Source organism: Dipodomys merriami, unplaced genomic scaffold (assembly GCF_024711535.1).
Source record: "Dipodomys merriami isolate MVZ:Mamm:240054 unplaced genomic scaffold, mDipMer1.0.p SCAF_24, whole genome shotgun sequence".
In the NCBI taxonomy this organism is placed as follows: Eukaryota; Metazoa; Chordata; class Mammalia; order Rodentia; family Heteromyidae; genus Dipodomys; species Dipodomys merriami.
In genome coordinates, this window is record NW_027203826.1 from 2,185,538 (window position 1) to 2,206,496 (window position 20,959).

Consider the following 20,959-nt stretch of genomic DNA (forward strand, 5'->3'; position numbering starts at 1 on the left):
TGAAATATGATGAATATGCTTGTTTTGTCAAGTCTGATACAGTTGTAGACTTGCATTTGCTGTAGATATTTTATAAACCCTGAATCATAGGTGACTTGGTAGGGCAGAAATGTGATAAAAGTTTGCACTAAAGAAATAATCTATTGCTTGGTGCTGGTAGGCTCACACCTGTAACCCTAGCTACTTAGGAGGTTGAGATCTGAGGACTGCAGTTCAAAGCCAGCCAAAGCAGGAGAGTTCATGGGATTCTTAGTTTCAATTCACCACCAATATAGCTGGAAGTGGAAGTTTGGCTGAAGTGGTAGAGTGATAGCCTCGAGAAAACAAAACAAAACCCAAGGGACAGCAATCAAGCCTAGGACCAGCAAAAACAAAACAAAAAACAAACAAAAAAAAGGAATAAATAAATAAATGGCTAAAGTTTAATTTTGCTGTAAATATTTGTTAGAAAGATCTCAGGATATTGGGGTATCACGTAGGACTAAAGAATAAGGATATCAACTCAAAAGGGACCCAACAAGGCAAAGTTTACTTCTGCAAAAGGGTGCACCATCAGATAATATGTCATATTTTGTGCAAACGTATACACTTCAATTTATGTCTGGAAAAATGTGGAACTAAACCTTCCATTTTCAAATCTCTTCTTTTTATATTGGAATCAGAGGTTGGAAAAATCATTATTGGAGTTATTTTTAAAATTTGAATATCCACACATAAGCTAGTTGGCCTAACAAATAAGTCAATTGGTCTTAAGGGATGTAATCAAAAAACGACAAAGTGTTCTTTGGGGGTTTTATAACCATCAGTGTCGGTGTGAGCCTAATGATATATCATATGTATGATGACTAACATGAGAAGAAAGAGCAAAATGACAGCACAGATATTTTTGTCCAAAAACAGACTAGTAGAGGAGAATCCAGACTGTACAAGCACACGTGTTTTCAGGGGTTTAAGGATTCGATCTCTTTGAGTGAGGATGGCTCTGCGGGCTCCAGTCCATTTCCCAGGTCCCTGTATACGGTACTGGTAAGGGGTGCAGGGCCCAAAGAACATCTCCATGGCTAGTTTTGTATCCCAGATGAGGAGAGAGAACAAGTTGGGCTTGACTCCTATCTCAGAAGCAATTTCATCCATGTAGCAGATATACCGCACTCGACGTGGGTTTCCTGGTATTTTCACACACCTGGCACAGAAGGAAAATAACAGGAGTTTTAGGTCAGATTTTAGTCACTTTGTTTCCTGAGTTTCCAATGGATTTTTATTTTTGTTTTGTTTTTTGACTTCATTATTTTTTACTTACTAAATTATCTTAAGTTCATACATTTGCCTTGACTTCTTTAGAATATTGTAGTCTTTAAATACAAGATGTAATTCTCCAAGTGTTTTAAAGTTCCAGTATGTACAAATTATTGTGTGGATGAAGTCTTAAATATAAATTTCCATTCCAAACTCAAGATTCAGTTGCATTGAATAAATTCTCAAATAGTAAAGACTGTATGAATAAAGGAATATTGAACTCTATTTCTGACTTTTATGTTTCCAAGTTATGTGAAATATGTTTTGTATGTATTGATTCTGTATAGAAATTCTTCCTCTGAATACTCCTAGACTAGTATAAATGCTTACTTTCTTATAACTTGTTCTATATACTTGGGAATTAAAAGTCACCACTAAATGAGTCTTTAGTAAAAGAAAGGAAAAACCTGATAAAATAATAAGAACCAAGACAAATTAAAAGATAAATTAGAATGAACCAACCTGTCAGAAGAATTAGGTTAATACTTTTGTATACACTTCCATACCTCTCAATGTATTAGGCGTTTGTAAGCTAAATCTCGCTTTCACATATAAGGGAAAACATGGATCCTTTGTCTCTCTGGGCCTGATTTGCTTCACTTAACATAATTTTTCCAAGTCTTTCCATTTCTCTACAAATGGTACAATATCATTCTTTCTAATAGATGAATAAAATTTTATTGTATATACATGTCACATTTTCTTTTTTTTTTAATTTACATTTTTTTAAATTGTATTTTATTTTATTTGGGACATTTTCTTGATCTGTTCATTCATTGAAGAGCATCTGGCCTGATTCCATTCTTTGGTTACAGTGAATAGTGCTGCAATAAACACGGTTATACTGGTGTCTTTACTTAAATACAGTAGATTCAAGGGAGATCCCAAATAGTGTAATTCCTTACATAGCCAAAATTAACTTCAGCAAAATAAACCACCAGGAAGCAGGTACTTGAAAGACGTAGGGTGACATCAAGAGGATAGGGATAGGCAAATGAAGAGAAGAGGAGGGTTAATGAATATCCTACAAAATTATGAGGAGTGGGTATGTAAGGAAAGAATGTGTGCAAATGTTGAAAGGGGTGACATTGATCAAGATAGACTGTATTTATAAACAGCTTTGTTAAATGGTAACTACTTAAAATAATTTTGTTAAATGTACAACTACTTAAAATAATAAAAAAATAGTGATAAAAAAGAACTAGGTGGAAAGAAACATAAACATAAACATTACTAAATTCTTGAATTTGGAAAAAAGAATTAAATCTTAAAGACAATTATTTTAAAAAGTAGAAATATAAACCAGTAAGGTATTTTATACAAAGATAAGGAGGTAGATTGAAAAAATGGGAAAAAGATAATAGATGACAACATGCTTAAAGTTTTCAAAATTAGGGGGCTGGGAAGGTGGCTCAGTGGTAGAGTGTTTGCCTTGCATGCATGAGGCCCTGAGTTCGATTCCTCAGCACCACATAAGCAAATTTAAAAAAAGAAATATTAGTAAGTACTTAGTATTAGGAAATATATTATTATAAGTCACCCATCAGCATGTTAATGGTGGAAACTGAGAAGTTATTATAGAATATGGGAAAGACATTATTTTGTATAAGATAGTCAGATAAGGACACTTAATCAATCTCAGTAGACAATACCAAACTTAAAGTTGGAAAACTCAAAGTGAACTGCACAAAATTGAAAATATAACAAAAATACTGATATTCTCTATTATCGAAAACTACCTTTAAAATAAAATGATATAATTATAGGGAAAAATTAAATGATGCAAATATAGGAAAGGAAGTCAAATTTATTTTCATTGTCTACTTACTTAACCTAATAAAATAAATATAGTATAACAACAAAAAGGAGTAAGGTCTGAGTACAAAATAGTCCTATGAGCCAGGTGTCAGGGCTCATGCCTGTAACCTTAGCTACTCAGGATGCTGAGATCTGAGGATCACGGTTCAAAGCCAGCCCAACCAGGGAAGTCCATGAGATTCTTATCTCTAATAAACAACCAGAAAACTGGAAGTGGCACTGTAGTTCAAGTGGTAGAGTGCTAGTGTTGAGCTGAAGAGCTCAGGGACAGAGCTCAAGCTGAGTTCAAGCCCCAGAACTGACAAAAAAAATCATATATAAAAGAATAACTTGGGGAGGGAAGGGATGGTAGGGGAAAAACAAAGGAGGAAGTAACAATGTTCGATAGGAAATGTACTCATCACCTTACTCATGTAAATGTAACCCCTCTGTACACTATTTTTACAATAAAAATGTATTTAAAAAGAATAGCTTTCCTAAAGCATGGAAATTATTCATTAGAAATTATGAAGGGAAATCCTATTTTTTTTGGGGGGGGGTCCGGTTGGGGGCTGGGCCTGGGCGCTATCCCTCAGCTCTTCAGCTCAAGGCTAGCGCTCTACCACTTGAGCCACAGCACCACTTCAGGCTTTTTTCTTTTTGCTTATGTGGTTCTGGGGAATTGAACCCAGGGCCTCATGCATGCAAGGCAAGCGCTCTACCTCTGAGCCACCTTCCCAGCCCCGGAAATCCTATTATTTAAGGAGCAAAAAGTAAAGTCTTTTGAATAAACTTAAGAAGAGACACAGGATCACAGTAAACATAAGTGAACTGTACATAACATGCTTAATTTTGTAGAGTATTGTTTTGATTATAAAAATTGTAATAAGTTCACCTAATCATTTCTTCTAAAATTTGTCTTAAGGGGTCTTTTGACTATAAGTTATTTCAAAGCACATGAACTAAGTGTTTAATAAATGGAAATAAATGTGCATCTTCTTAAGCCATTTTTTCTTATATTTGTAATGTCCTTTCTTTACATCTTGAATTCAGCTAATTTCTAGTGCAATTTTCATGAGCTCTGTGCTGACAGTGAGTGAAAGTGTGTTTGTCTTGTTTCTTTATGGTCCTTGCTTTACAGATTCTTCCTTGCATGGATTTGACATTCTGCAGGATTTGACATTCTGCAATTATTCCAAAGTGAGATTACTGCTCCATAGGCAGACATTTTTACAGATGTACATTATGTACATCTGTACAAAACAAAATTATCTCAAAAGATCTTATTTGGGTACAAATGAAGAAAGACAAATGTATACATAATGTAAATATACATTCAAAAAGAGAAATATCAAATAGTTTTTTCTTAACAAGTTTTTTTTACTTTATCCAAAAATTATTTTCTTACTCATTTTCAAGTTTTTTTTTCCTTTTGTTGATTTCAGCCAGCATGTCACTCAGTGAGGGTAATTGTTTCAGTCCTGAAAAAAGAAAGATATAGAAATTCAAGACTATCAGGATAGCTGAGGGAGACAAGTAAACAAAGAGAGTGGTATTGAAAGAAAATAGTTATATCTAAGCAAGTCTTTATGGCACTCATGGTTAAAGGCCTAAATAAAAAAATTCCAAGGAAGAAAATTTTCTTTATATCATTCTCAAGTTTTCAGGAAATAAGACACCTTTTCCTTAAGGGAAAGGAGATTTTGAATAATTTTTTCAGTTGACTCTAAAATAAAAATTCTTGAATATGAGGAATTCTCCTTAGAATGTATTTTAACTTTCTAGAGACCTGACAAGTCCCTTTCTTATTTGAACTTTGAGATTAAGTCCCAAATATACTTTTTCTCAATCTGTATAGTGGTTGTAAATATCTTAGTTTTTGTATAGTATTCAGTAATAACTGCAATTGGTAAGAGAAGAGCAAAGAATATAAAAAAGAAAGTTATATATGTGTGAATGTGAACGTTGGAGATGGAAATGACAATAAAATGAGAAAGACACAATAACACCAGGTGACAGAAAAGAAGTAGGCCCATGATTTCTGAGTTATTTCCCTTGCTGCCATATCAGATGCCACATATCAGATAGTGCAAAAGAATAATATGTATGTGAGTATTTTCAAGTGTCTTTTAACTTTTTGAAGGGTAGGGGGATTCTGGGGTTTGAACTCAGTGCCTACCCCCAAGCCACACCTCAAGTGTCTTTAAAAACATAATTTAGAGGATGAATGGGCAAATCATGAAAGGAAGAGAGTTGTAGTGCAGAAAGTTCATCTAGTACATTAAAATGTTATTTTGTACCTACGTATATCTTATGAAATACCAATTGTCCTCCTAGGAATATAGCCAATCAAAGTGTGTATAGATATTTAATGAAAGACACCATAGATTATTCATGGCATCACTGTTTATAATAGTTCTGTCATCAACATAAAACATGAAAGCTGTTAATATATGTAGATAGATATACATGTGTAAAATATGATAGATAAATAAATAGCTATTTGTATCAATCTATTGGATAAAGAACTATATGGAGCACTATTTAGCAGTGAAAATACATGACTACAGAATAAGGAAAATCTCCCAATATTTCATTGCAAATAAAACCACACACAATAATCATTTTGTATAAAGGAAAAGTAACAGAACTGATGCTATTCTCAGAAAAAGGATTTGTTCCTTTTGGTAATGATGTAAACAATGAGTATGGAAAAAGTGCTTTCTTTTTTAAGAAAAAAATCTCAACAATGGTTGAGTAGGTATGTATGTTCAATTTGTGAAAATTTAGCAAGCTGTACGGTCATTATATATATGTAGTTGTATGTTTTACTAAAATAAATATCTTAATTGCTTCACAAAAGACAAATAGGTGTCAAAAGAAAAACCAAAAATACAACCAACAAGGTAAATGCCTGTCTACTTTCTCATATGGCCAACACTATATCATCAATTTGTCATCTTTGATTTGAGTCATTTGTTGTTGCTCATATTCCTAGTAAATGTATCATTATTTTTATATAAGAAGTCAGCAAAGAAACAACATGTCTGCTAGAAGATATGCAAGACATGCAAAAGTAAACCAACATACTAAATTGGAGATATGCTGGGGAGAGATATTAATGACAATCAAGTATTACCTGACTTCCCTCAGGGAATATCTATACAACTTCAGAAAATGAAAGAGATAAGACAGAGAATCAGCTAAAGTCACTTGGATTTATGTCCAAGTTCTTCACTTCTGAAAGGGAGGACTCAAAATAGTTTTGACCAACTGGTAAATTTATGTCTCACTATGTAGAGGAATGAATAAGGGGATCCTTTGTATAATCATCCAGGGAAGACAGAATCTTCCTAGAGTTGAGGAATGTGTAGCCTACAGGCTGTAAATGTCCTAAAAAGTCGCTTGGTACAGAACAGGATAGATACATATGCTTCTCCTTGGATGCCCATGGCTTGTCTGGCTGTGTTGATAATTTTGCAGATGATGTTGTGAATATTCAAACGGCCCTTGGCAGAAAAATTAAAAAAGGTTCCCCATGACAGAGCACAGGACTTCAGGGAAAAGGCTATACATAATCAATCAATTTACTCTGATGCTCAGATATTACAATAAAGAACATTCAGATTTCATCCTAATAAATAAAAAACCAGGGAAATACAGCAAAAAGAAGTAGGTCTATTATTCCTCTCTCTCTCTCTCTCTTTCTCTCTCTCTCTCTCTCTCTCTCTATATATATATATATATGTGTGTGTGTGTGTGTGTGTGTGTGTGTGTGTGTGTGTGTGTGTGTGTGTGTGTGTGTGTGTGTGTGTATTCTTTACTCAGAAGCATCAATTTGGGTGAGAACTTGGGAAATGAGATAAGAACACAAATCATTTGGTAATAAAAGCAAAGTAACTTAACTGCCATTTAAAATTATTCCCATAGACATATTTCCCCCATTTGTTTCCCTTCCTTGATCTTATTCTGTTTCTATAAAGCTCTATCCTAAATTGAGATTTTTCTGAAACAAATCAAATATTCAAATGTAACCTGATTCTAATTTTGCATGTTTTAAATTTAATTCATTAAATGCTTTCATCTTCCACTAGAACTCTCACAGAGCTTAAAATTCATCTTCTGTGTAATATGATTAATTTCTAGTGGCGAAATTTCAGAAAACTTAACAGGTGAATGGGAAAAACAAGTTGAACAGAAGACCTATAAGTTAGAATTAAGAATTAAGAATTAAGAAGATCAACATATACCTGCAAATACACGGACAGCCCATCGGCTCTGCAGTTCTGATGTGGGGATGGTAGCTCCTGCTGGTTGGAGGAGGCCAATGAAAGCTAATGTTGGTTTGTCTAGGTGTGGGGGAAAGACACATTTAAACATGGAGTGCAGGTTATCCAGGATAGCGTCATCCTCCAAGAAAGGGAAAGAGAAGGTGTAGCCCGTGGCAAAGACAACAGCATCAATGTTCTCTTCTGTTCCATCCTCAAAGATGGCCGATGTCTCAGTGAACTCCTTCACATTTGGTTTCATCAGCACTCTTCCACTAATTATTTGATTTGGCAGCTCATCACTGATAACTATTGGATAGCTAAAAATTCTGCATGATAAGGAATGTAATGTCAAGAAGTGAATATGACAATTCTTTGTTAAGAAATTGTGGTTATGTTTTACTCTTGCTAATGGCATCTTTGGAAAGGATCAAGTAAATTTATTATACTTATTAGTTTAGCACTTCATTGTCAGAATCACAACAGAATATCAAAAAGTGTTTCCACCTTTTACCCAGTGTGAAACTTTGGGCAAGTCATGAAACACATTAGACCCAGTTTCCTAAGCTGTAAAACTATAATAATGACATAACAACCAGTTCAGATTGCACTAAATAGGTGCTATTGCAAACTAAATATAATTAGTTCATCATAATTTTTAACAGAAACAAGATGTTTTTATGTTTGACATATTTATTTGCTTTTGCTATCGTGTAAGGTTAATATTAGTTGATCATTCATATTTTTAAAGATCTCTAAAATGCAACCACAACATTCTAAGAACAAATCTCCAATGGAAAAACTTAGTGCTCAATGATGCAAAGATCTTTGATAACTACAATTGAAGGTCTTATAAATTGCCACCAGGAAATCACAGTTTCAGTTTCTATTGCTATTATTATTAAGTTTATCTCTTATATTCTAAATATTTTCATAGAAGATCCCAGAGTCACACATATCACCTCAGATAATTATGAAGCTCTGTAAGCCTTTTTTCCAGATACTTAAAATTATTTTTCTGTTTTTACCACCCACTCATTATTTTGCCTGAAGAAAGAACATTAATAGAGCTGTGGAATATATCACAATTTTTGGTGATAAGTTGTGGGATGGCTGAGGATAAGGACTATGAAAATGGAAGAGGTCAAGGGGTTGTATGATATGAGTATGGGGGTGGTTATACAATTGGATAGTTTTTTTTTTTTTTCTTCCAGTCCTGGGGCTGGCACTAAGAGCCTGGTTGCTATTCCAGAGCTTCTTTTGCTCAAGGTCAGTGTTCTACCACTTGAGTCACAGTTCCACTTTGTGGGTTTTTGGGGGGGAGGGAGGGTAGTTTATTGGAGATAAGAGCCTCACAGACTTTCCTGCCCAGACTGACTTTGAACTGTGATCCTCAGAACTCAGCCTCCTGAGTACCTAGGATTACAAGAGTGAGTGACCGGTGCTCACTCAGTGATCTAGTTTTGAATCTAGAGAGTAAAGAGGAAATAGCTGAAAGGTGGAATAGTGCCATGATATGAATCTGATATAAAACAAGTTTTTAAGCTTCTGTTAACTCACCCTATGCACCTTTTCCTTTATACCTTAATGGAAAAGCCAAGAACTCCCACTAGAAAATCAAATTCTTAGCTATTCTTCAGCAAGATAAATTCTAGTAAAAATAAAAATGGCAACCTTTATTCATTATGCTAGTCATTTATTTTGTAGATTCTGCTGAATAGGCTAGTATTTAAACATACTGTGGCTTGTATGAAGTCTTTAGCCTTACCTGTGTGTAGTTTCTAGTCCGTAGTTGGCATGGTTAAACCTTGCATTTAATTTATTCTCTGTCCATTTTTTGGTCAAGAATGTGGGACATAATTTTTGGAGTGTTCTTTTGTATCGAGTAAAGAGTGTAGCATCCATGGGGTTTCCATTATCCCAAACCCGGTTCCATACCCATGCACCTCGCCTTGTGCTGAGGAAAACCTGTGAGAGAAAAAATGATGGCACAGTAAAAATTTGGTTGCTAATATCCCACCAATCTCATATTCTCAGAGTATCTTTTCAGTTATCCTGGGAATAGGATTAATTTATCACCTCACCTCGTGTACCTGTCTGCTTCCTGTCCTCTTTCTTCACTCTTATTCACAAGATAAGTTACTTAGAATCATTTTAATTAACTTAGTTTATCATAAACTTATTCCAATTGTACTGTTTACTCTAGCTATGCTAAAATGTATGGAATCTTTTAGGTCCAAGAATTGGGAAAACATTTTTTAACACAAATAAATTATGTTAGGAATTAGAAGTTAGAATCCTAGTTTCCTAAAATTTCTTTAATTTTAAATTTCAGAATGATGGTGAGTACACGAATATACCTAAATACAAGTTTTTAATAACAAAATAAATTCCCGTGGGGAATTTTCTCATATTAACAAATGGAAGATTCCATTTAAACACATTATAGTGCATGAAGAATTAGATATGCCTACTGAGAATTATTTTACTCTTTATTTTGAGGTATTTAGCTCAGACCTTGAGAAAATGTTGAAACTTTTTTTCTACTTATTTGTGCCAGTGAGACTATAGTTTTCTATTTATTTGTGCCATTCCCCAGGATTGAATTTGGGGCCTAGCGCTCTTACTTGACTTCCTTGTAGAAAGTTGGTTCTCTACCACTAGAGCCACACACACTTTTAGTCTGGGTGGAGCTTTTTAATGAAAACACAATCACTAGCTTAGAAGGCAACAATCACAATGATCTGTGACACCACTCACTGTCACAGAAATGTTGATCTTGTTAAAGACCTTCAAAACAGTTGGTTGTAAAAACAGTTGTACATTTATTGGAAATCATGTCTTTCTAGCTGGGAATCCAGGATCAAAACCACAAATTAATTTTGAATTGTGGAAAGTGGTCTGTATTCTTACATTTTGTTTTGTGTGTGTGTGTGTGTGTGTGTGTGTGTGTGTGTGTGTGTGTGTGTGTGTGAGTGTGTGTGTGAGTGTGTGTGTGTGCATATGTGCCTATACTGGGGCTTGAACATAGTTCCCAGCTTCTTGGCTAGCTTTTCACTTTCCTCTTACTGCTAGAACTCTCTCACTTGAGCCACACCTCGATTAATTGGAGATAAAGCCTGGAGGACTTTTCTGACTGTTCTTGGCCTTGAACCAAGATCCTCAGACCTCACCTTCCAGAATAGCCAGGATTACAGGCAGGAGCCACTGACACCCGGCTCCTTCCCTGCTCTTCAGTGGTCAACAACATTAGTGCACAGAGGAAATATCTTTTCTTTACCTGTTCTTTATTTTCTTACATCTGTGGGAGCACAATGCATTTCTGCTCTATTCCAGGCCACTTATTTATAGATCAACAGTTCAGTTTTACCCAGGCTTGTGCATATTATATACTACTTCAATTTTATTACTAATATTAATATTTGGTATTTTTTGTGGAATTAATTTCAGCTTAAAAATTCCATTTCTCTAGTGTAATGATACCTGAGAAATAATCTATATTTTAAAATCAGCACAGAAATGGTGGGACAAAGGGTGAACTAATGCAGCAGTGATACTCACTAGACATTATGTTGAAATGAACCATACAGGTCATGGGGGAGGGAGAAAGGGAGGGGAAAAATGGGAGAAAATGAAGCAAGAGGTGTTACTGTTCAAAAATGAAATGTTCTGATTACTTGACTTGTGTAACTATAACCACTTTGTATATCATCTTTCCAATCAAAATAAAAGAAAAGAAAATCAGTAACAGTTATTTGTACAAAGAGGCATCATTTTGACATGTCCATATTTGACATCAATGTACTTTGATCAGACTTTAATCTCTTCATCTCCATCCCAAACCAATCCCAAGAAGCTTTATTATTCAATTTTCAGATATATGCAATAAAATATTTCAACTGTAATCTGGCTAATTCTGTTATCTGGCTGCAGTTTAATTACTTTCTTCCATGATCATGACTGATATTCATTAAGATAGAATGATTTTCTGTATTCTGATTTTCTGTGTTCTTTTTACTCATGTAAAGTCAGAATTAAAATGTGCCATTTCTTTGTTGAATTAGCTAGCAGTCAAAACCAAGATACTACCATTAAACCATCAACAAAAGTCAAAATCCTATGGCCCATACTCTCCAGTTGTGAAGCTTACACCCAAGAACAGAATCAGTGTATAATGCCAAACCTGCTCAGCAACACGACTGATCTCCCCAGCCACATCAGCTCCAGAATTCCCAGTGCCAATCACAACCACTCTCTTCCCCACAAAATCATCTGGGTGCTTGTACTCCCAACTGTGGAGGTATTTGCCTTTGAACTGGTTGATCCCTGTGAAGAAAGATTCAAAGCTCTCAAATTACTAAGAGAAGTGGGATAGGCTGCTGTCAACATTTATTTCCAAATCTGAAGTACATAATACTTAAATCCCTTCTTTCTTCTTGGGGTCACTGCTACCAATATTACAGAATGAGATTACCCAAGGAACGGAATAATCACTGACAGTAATAATCTGGCCAAAACCAAAATCACCGCATACTAGTTTCTTGATTTAAAATTTTCTCAACATGATTACTCATGTCATTTTATGTTATTGTCTTTTTCTTATCTTTATTTACATATTCCCTTTTTGTAACTCTGTGAGAAAACTCACAAATAGGTAAATATTCTTAACAATAAGTAATAGTGCTTTCTTTATTTACATATTCCCTTTTTGTAACTCTGTGAGAAAACTCACAAATAGGTAAATATTCTTAGCAATAAGTAGTAGTGCTGTCTAAAGAATTTTCAAAATATATAGCCAATTTTGAAGTTTATAGTAGACCTATAAAATGTGTAAAAAAGACAGTAATAGAATTATATATTATATTTAATTCAAGGTAATCTTAAATATTAGTATATAATCAACACATGAGGTTTATAATAAGCTGCTTTATATATTTTTATTATGCATTCTAAATCTGGTGTATATGTGACAATCAAAACATATACTAATTGGTAGAATTCACATTTCATGTGCTTAATAATGGCACTTGGGTAATGGATATGAGCTGGGAATATTAGAGGTTTCAATGTATTATAAAGAATAATATTCTGAGTGCTAGTGGCTCATGCCTGTAATCCTAGCTACTTAGGAGGCTGAGATTTGAGTATACAGCCTAGGTAGGAAAGTGTGTAAGACTCTTATCTCCAGTTAACCATAAGACATAGAGCATTAGCTTTGAGCAAAAAGAGCTCAGGGACAGCACCCAGGCCCTAAATTCAAGTCCCATGACTGATAGACCAAAAAAAAAAAAAATAATATTGATTATATTTTAGTAACAATATATGATAATAGTGATATATGTTTAGAATTATGTTCTGTATTTTCTGTCATTTTTCAGTGAGCCAATAGCCTCATCTTCCTTAATCCTACCAGCATTGCTTCAAACCTCCATTATCATCTGTTAAATAGACTATTAAAAAATTCTAGCTGGTGCCAGGCACCAGTGGCTCACGCCTGTAATCCTAGCTACTCAGGAGGCTGAGATCTGAGAATCACGGTTCAAAGCCAGCCTGGGCAAGAAAAACTGTGCAACTCTTATCTCCAATAAACAATCAGAAAACTGGAAGTGATGCTGTGGTTTAGTGGTAGAGTGTTAGCCTTGAGCTGAAGAGCGGAGAGACAGTGCTCAGGCCCAGAGTTCAAGCCCCAGGATTGACAAACAAAACAAAACAAAAAAACTTCTAACTGGCATTATTGATTTGATCTTCCTCCTTATCAATTTATCATCTACAGCCCTGAAAGACTCATCTTTATAAGATACAAAAACAATCACATATTTATACTCTGCACATGCTACACATACATGCATGTACACGTACACACACACACAAACACATACACAATACAGTAGTTTTCCATGGACTTTTGTGTACTTTTCCTGTCCACCCACTGGACATACATCAAAGGTGTGCCATTTCTTAAACTTCTTCAAGCCATGTCACACTCTGCTACTTTTCACAGACTGCTTCGTTTAATGAAGGGCCTGTTTTTAGGCCCTGTTTGCCTGAAAAAAAATTCAGTTCCAGTGCTATTTTCACTATCAGCTCTTCCTTGACGGTTCCAGAAAAGCACTATATCTTCATTTGTATCCACACTGTGTGATATAAACACTTTCTGTTTAATGCATAGGATAGAACAGATATTAAAATTGTTAATATCTAAAGAATATATATTTATTGGTTATACCTGCAAAATCCTGTAGTGGAAAATGCTTTTTATTAAAATGACCACTGCAGATCATGATTCCATCAAAGATATAGGCTTTCTGCTTCCCATCAGTTTCTGCTACAACATTCCATTGGCCAGAGGATGAAAAATCAGGACTCTTCTTCACACTGCACACCTTTGTCTGGGGGAAACAGAGAACAAAGGTAGACTTAGTTCTAGAGCATTGTTCTCATCTTCATTATTTTTTCTAAAAATTCTATACCTTGAAAAACATAAAGCGAATTTATAGTTCCTGTATCTTTATGTGTTTTGTGTAAATAATCCTCCCCAACATGTTATTTACCAATCAAAATACTTTGGAAAATAAAATCTAATACTTCCACTTCCTATATATTACAGTCCTTTCAATAAATTGAATTGAAAACTAGATTTCAGGTTCAAACCTGAGAACATGCTCCACCTGGAGTGAGGATGGGAGACTAAGACAGAAATGAATATTTACTAATAATGAGAATGAAGAAGACATGATATTGCATTCAGAATTCTAGTGGAAAATGGAAATCAAAACCATGCCTCAGTTTTCTCTGGCAGTTTGAACTTTGTCTTTATCAATGTGCAGAGGGTGAACAGAATTTTTTTCTCCTTACTTGGAACTGGATGTATTTTATAAGTCCAAAATGATTGGAATACATCCTAAGATACTCCATCATTTTGGAATGGTGCAAGTAGTTGGGATAATGATCAGGCATAGGGTAGTCACTGAAGGCTGTCATCTCCTTGGAGGTGTTGCAGGTCAAAGATTTGTATATCCCAGGAATTCTACTTTTTGGTGTTTCCTGTAAGAAACAAAACCATGCCTTTCAGGATCTAAGAGCACAATGAAGATTGCCTTTTAAATGATTGCATTTGTGATGTTGGATTTATTTTTCTTTTAAAACCCCTTGTTTGATAATGTTTTTGTAATATTGATCAACAAAACTAAAGCATTAATTTCAAGGTTCTTTTGTATTTGTATCTATTTGTACTGACAGAGTCAATGTGGTAGCAGTTATTGCTTCACAATGGAAAAATTATTATAAGCACTAAGAGTAATAATGTAAAGAAACACCCATGGGGTATTGGGAAGAAAAACTATTAAAGGACAAAATCAACCTCACAATGAAAGGAATTGTCTTAAAGAGAAGGCATGGGGGACTGGGGGAAAGCATTAAAGATTTTTGGTTTAAAATTTATGCAAATACATGCTATGCTAAAATATTAGGTGATAATAATGACAACAATTAAATATATACAATGAGCTCTCAGAAATAGTTGCTTTTTTAAAAATAAAACATGCATTATATTTTAGTAAAACCCATGGATACTAAGACTACACAAGTGGTTTCATCGTTCTTGCTGTTGTTTCTAATGTATTTATAATGTACTGTGTGATTTTTTTTGTTTCTTTTGTATGGTATAACCCCTGTTTTCACTATATTTGATTCCAGTGCCCTGCATCTTGTATATACCTTTCTCTAATTTGGGGAGGGGAAAAGAAATAACAAAATGCTGAAATAAGGATACAGGTTGACAATGAAATGTACAAGGCACCATGTTGAAAATGAACTTCACAACTTCAGAGGGGGAGAGGGAGGAATTGGGGTGGTGAGGAGGAAAGGGATGGTAGGGGGGAAACAAGGAGGAGGTAACAATGATAGATAGGATATATATTCATGTAACCCCTCTGTACAGCATTTTTTCAATAAAAATATACACAGAAAAAAAAAAGAAAAAAAGACTACACTTCCAGTGGGTGCTGGTGGCTAATGCCTCTAATCCTGGCTACTCTGGTGGCTGAGATAGGAGGATTGCATCCATGAGACTCTTACCTTCAATTAACCACCAAAAAAGGTGGAAGTGAAACTGTGGCTCAAGTAGTAGAGTGCCAGCATTGAGCCAAAAAGCTAAGGGCAGCACCTTACTGGCCCCAGTACTGGCTCACCCACCCACATCCACACCCAAAGACTACATTTCCTTTTCTCTTTCTGAAACACTCTCCATGCTATAAACCTACTCCTGTAAGTTGCATATTCATGATGACACAAAAATGTATGGAGACATTTTTTCCAGCAACCAGTAAATAATGCAAAGCAACATGAAGGATTGTTCTATAGGACAGAGTAGTATCACAATTACAACTCAGAGTTCAAGTCCTTTTGCCAAGTTTGCTGGAGGCAGAATTACTATACATGTTTTCTGAACTTCAGCTTCCTAATAGGTAAATTTGCATACAGTTAACCCAAATATTCCATAGGAAGGTTCAGAAAAATGCAAGGATCTGGCCAAGTGCTTCAAGAAATTTCAAGCTTATTTGAAAGTATTATTTTGAAAAATGCATCTAAGAAAGTATAACATGTTATCAGAGTTCTATTCCTACTTGAATGAAAGCAGCTTTGTTACACAGAAAATATCATACTTGTGACAATATTTTTAATATTACCTCATAATTCCATACTCCTCCAATATCATTGTTCTTTTCAAAACACACAGGTTCAAGTCCCTCCTCCAAGCAGCTCTTAATGGCACCTAATCCACTGACCCCAGCGCCAATCACTGCAATCTTTTTCGCTCTCATGGTCTCTTGAATAAAGAAGAAGTTTTTCAATGTTTCTTTTTCAATGTTTTGAGTAACAGCATCAATCAGTATCTCCCTCCCTCTTAGGATTCCCATCATTTCTTTTGGCGTAGTTTTGCTTACTTATTACAGCATATGTTTTCTTTTTTAAAATTAGTTTACGTTGTTGTTATAGAGGTGATGTACAGACGGATTACAATTACACAAGTCAGGTAGTGAGTACCTTTCCTTTCATACAGTGTCATCTGTTCCCTCATTCTCTTCTAATCCCTTCTTCCCATCTCCACCCACGAATTGTATAGTTCATTTTCTTCAATGTCCAGTGCACTCCACTACTGCACTTTTTCACCCCTTTTCCCTTGGAGTTCTGTGCCCTCCCCTTACAGCATATGTTTTCTTAATGTGAGTCATATATATACATACATATGTGTGTGTATATTATATATATGTATACATTTAACCCTTCATATCAGAAGGTTGCTCATCCACATATTCATCCAAGTACAGGTAAAAATATTAAACAATTATGCTTATGCTGAGAATTTAAAGACTTTTTCTTGTCATTAGTCCTTATAGTACAATAAAATTACTTAGGTAGTTGTGTATTTTAAGAAATCCAGATATTACTTTAATACATGAGAGGTTGTATGTAGATATGCAGATACTCTTCCATCTGGATAAAGAACTTGAACAACTGCAAATATGATGTCTGCAAGAGACCTTGGAATCAATTTTTCACAAATACTCAAGGATGGTTGTTTATATATTAACCAGATCTGTGGTAATTTTTATTAGAGACATAAAAGAATCATCTCATTTAATCCAAACAAATTTGCACAAGTTTCCAGATGATTTGAAAATTTTTCATGAAAGTTTCCCAATTCTATTAAATTCTATTATTCTGTTAAAATTTGTTTTAAAAAAAGCTGTTTATATATTGAAGTTCACTGTTCTATCACCTGATTACAAATGTACATAAGAAAATTGTATTACATCTTAATTCCAAAGTTTCTATTCTGTCTCTGCTCCATTCTATCTCTATTGTCTAATTCTTCTCAATTAGGTCAGGTGAATTATTTTTTTTAATCACCAATCCAGGGATGGGAAAATAGCCAGAAACATAGAGTGATAAAATTTCTTTTCTCTCATTTGGTGAACCGAGATGCAATCTTGTGAGAATCTTGATTTTGATACTGGGGAAACAATAGTAGAAATGATTGTGAAGAATGTACTCATTCCTTATTACATCAAAGATCAACATCACTACTTAGATTCTAAGGCTCTTGGCAAATCGAACTTCACTCTTTATTCTCTTGCTGGCATGTCCTCATTGCATTAAGCATTGGGATGATCAATGCATTAAGCATTGATATCTTTCAGCTTGTTATTCCTTTTGCCCAGAAAGTCTTCTCTTTTACATGTACCAAGTACATCTATTCCAAACTCAGATCTGTTAAGAGAAATGTTGAAACAAAGAAGTCATCTACTCTTTGAGTTTTTTCTTGACCATTTTGATTCTCTTTGATCTTCTCTTCTATATCTGTAGTTGCCAATACATACTTTTAAACTTCATTTTGTTTTTGTTTTTATTCCTTTGGTACTTTAGCCTAATTTGGGCCTGTTCTATTTCACTTTCAACTACAGGGTAAGGTTGTTAAGATGTGGCATCATTACTCTGTGAGGCCGAATCCCATGCCAAAGGACAGTAGACAGATTCAGTGTCAGAGAAATGGGGGCAGTCTCCTTAAGGTCAAACCCTATTTATTACAATCTTGGTTTTGTGAAGGGATTTGTGCTTTACTCCCATTTTAGAGACCTTTGGGGGCATGAATTCTAGTTGTTGTTCCTTGTTCACTCTGATTCATGTCTGATGGAAGAGGAAGAATGGCTTTTCTAGTGTCTGAGAAAGCAGATTTTGTTGTCTTCTGTGGGGTCTGAAGCAAGTCCAGGAGCTTACTCTCACTGAAACTCTTTCTTCTAAAGAGCCCTTCAAGGTCTGAAGTTTACTATAGACTTCTATGCATCTAACATAGACTACCTGAAGAACTCATTCTGACAGAAGTTTCCAAAATCTAGATATGAGGAAGAAGATAAACAAATTCTATTCAAGATGTAGAAGCCATTTTTTGGTCAGTTGTGGGTCTTAAACTCTGGGCCTGGGTGCTGTCCCTGAACTCTTCAGCTCAAGGCCAGCGCTATACCACTTGAACCACAGCGCCACTTCCAAAGCCATATTTTTCAAGCCTTGTACTTTGGACAATAAAACCAATGCTGTCTTTTGATGCCCACTTTTCTACATCCATTCTTCACTTAGACTTTCTGAGAAATATATATATATATATATATATATATATATATATATATATTTCCTTCTTTTTTATGAAAAGTAGAATACATTATGAAGTATTTATAAAACAAAATTTCAAAATATTTATGGAATAAAAAATTCATTCTTATATTTATATCAATTTATTATCTGTAACATCTACTACTTGCATATAACCATGAAAACCATGAACTATCACAAAAGGGTCGAGTCCTATTCATTTTTTGTTTCTCACAATTAATTCATGCTAATTACTTTTTCAAAATGATGTGCAAAACTAAAATTAATATTAAAATTGCAAACTCCAGGAAGTCAGATTATTTAACATATTTCTTTCTTCTTTCTGTCTCTATCTCTGTCTGTCATAATTTATCTTTCCATATAATCTGAACATATTAATATACTATTTGTGATAGGTCATTTGGTTTTTAGTCTAACAATTCTATGGTTGTATTCCCATAGAGACTCTCAAGCAATAGTTGTTGAATAATCGATAAATTTCAATGGCTGTAGAATTCTCTGTATATACTTTTCAGACACATTTTAGATTTTTTCACATTTCATCTATTAAAAATAAACAAAACTGCTGGTCACCAATGGCTCAGGCCTGTCAAATCCTAGCTACTCAGGAGGCTGAGATCTGAGGATTGTGGTTTAAAGCCAGCCTGGGCAGGAACCTTGGTGAGACTCTTATTTCCAATTAACTGCCAGAAAATCGGAAGTGGCACTGTGGCTCATGTGGTAGAACACTAGATTTGAGCTGAAGAGCAGAGAGACAGCGCCCAGAGTTCAAGAACCACGACTGACAAAATTATAAATAAATAAATAAATAAATAAACATAACTACTCTATTTTTCCAATCCTTTTTTTTTTTACTTCAAAAGGATTGTTACTTAAAATTCCCCTTCATTATTTCCACTATATGCAGGTGATAAAAACACAGGCAGGCTGGGATGTAGCTCAGTGGCAAAGCACTTGCTTAGCAAGTGCAACATCCTGAATTCGATACCCAGTACCAAAGAAAAACCAAAAACGAAATACATGCATCTCTCTTGCAATGGTGCCCGGGAACAGCAAATGGTAGCCAATGTTTTAATAAATACCTAGAAAATCAGATTGTGCATAAATCTTCAATGAAGACATAAAAGCAAGGTGTGAGAGTGGGGCTAAGTTTGCAATACTAAATACCTGCTCAATATTTACTGGGATCCATACCTCCTTTTAGGTAATCTTCTCATTTTATTGTCTTTAGTTTATGATATTTCTGTCCTTAATTTCACGTCTTTATTAAATTTTGATCCAACATATTTATATTAAATCATCAAAATGTAAAGTAATTTCAGAGACAGAGATTGTATATCACAAGAAAGATTTAGTTCTAACATCAAAGAAAATTGCAAAAGAGAAGCAAAAGCTAGTATAGCAATAGGTATAACATTGCAAAGTATTAAATGCTAGTATTATAATTGTTTCACTCTCTGAGTACAAATTTTTCTGTTCTTTTATGTCATTGACTGGGCATGACAGTGTCTGGGTGCTGTCCCTGAGTTTTTCTGCTCAAGGCTAGTGCTTACCACTTTGAGCTAGAATGCCACTTGCAGTTTTGTGTTGGTTAATTGGAGATAAGAGTCTCACAGAGTGCTGGTGGCTTTTATCTCCAATAAATTACTGAGCAAAAGCTGGAAGTGGTGCTATGGCTCAAGTGTTAGAGTGCTAACCTTGAACACAAAGATGTTCAGGGACAATGCCCCAGATATGAGTTCAAACCACAGGATTGGCAAAATAAATAGGGATACAGGTGGACCCATTGCAACAAGTCGTTATGTTGAAAATGGACTTTACAACTTTGGTGCAGGGGTGGGGGGTGGGGGGAGGATTGGTGGGAGGCGCGGGGGAGAATAGGAAGGGATGGGAAGGGAAAACAAAGGAGGAGGCTACAATGCTTGATAAGAAATGTACTCATTATCTTGCCCATGTAATTGTAACCCCTCTGTACAGTATTTTCACAATTAAAAAAAAAAAAAAGAAGAAGAAAGAAAGCAAGAAAGAAAAAGTCTCACAGACTTTCCTGCCCAAGTTGGCTTTGAACTGCAGTCCTCAAATCTCAGCTTCCTGAGTAACTAGGATTATAGTACTGAACTACCAGTGCCCAGCAAATTTTCATTTGTTTGTTCTTATTCTTGACTTAATTACTTAAAATCAAGATATCATAACAATTCCTGGATGTATTATTGCTATTTTAACAGCTGTAGAAACCAATGCAATTGGAGTTTAGACCGAGAGAGATAGAAGAAAGCAGAAATAACAATGAGCCTATCCTGCAACCCTAAATTTTCTGCTGTTCTAGGGGAAGGGTTGTCCAACTCACAGTATTTGAGGAAGGGGCTGGTCTTGTTCCTGGGTCAGCCTGCTGTGCAGCTCTGCTGTTGGGTGTTTCTGTACCGTACCCC

General features: G+C 35.0%; 1 protein-coding gene across 1 annotated transcript; it reads right to left on the minus strand.

Annotated features, from left to right (window-relative positions):
- Window positions 1-819: 819 nt before the first annotated feature.
- On the minus strand, window positions 820-16,183 carry LOC138835572 (flavin-containing monooxygenase 5-like). The gene is made up of 8 exons (XM_070034053.1): window positions 16,049-16,183; window positions 14,217-14,405; window positions 13,588-13,750; window positions 11,545-11,687; window positions 9,130-9,329; window positions 7,344-7,690; window positions 4,502-4,574; window positions 820-1,183 (listed from the first exon to the last, which is right to left on the minus strand). The coding sequence occupies exons 1-8, from the start codon at window positions 16,181-16,183 to the stop codon at window positions 820-822; spliced, it is 1,614 nt and encodes a 537-aa protein (XP_069890154.1).
- Between the last annotated feature and the right edge of the window lie 4,776 nt (window positions 16,184-20,959).

Bases quoted from the DNA above. Each gene is read 5' to 3' on its own strand.
- LOC138835572 (XM_070034053.1), bottom strand. From the start codon at position 16,183: ATGAGAGCGAAAAAGATTGCAGTGATTGGCGCTGGGGTCAGTGGATTA. The intron at 13,751-14,216 runs GTAAGGAGAAAA...TGTTTCCCCCAG, and splicing joins TAAAATACATCCAGTTCCAA to ACAAAGGTGTGCAGTGTGAA. The intron at 9,330-11,544 runs GTTTGGCATTAT...TTTCTCTCACAG, and splicing joins TCAGTCGTGTTGCTGAGCAG to GTTTTCCTCAGCACAAGGCG.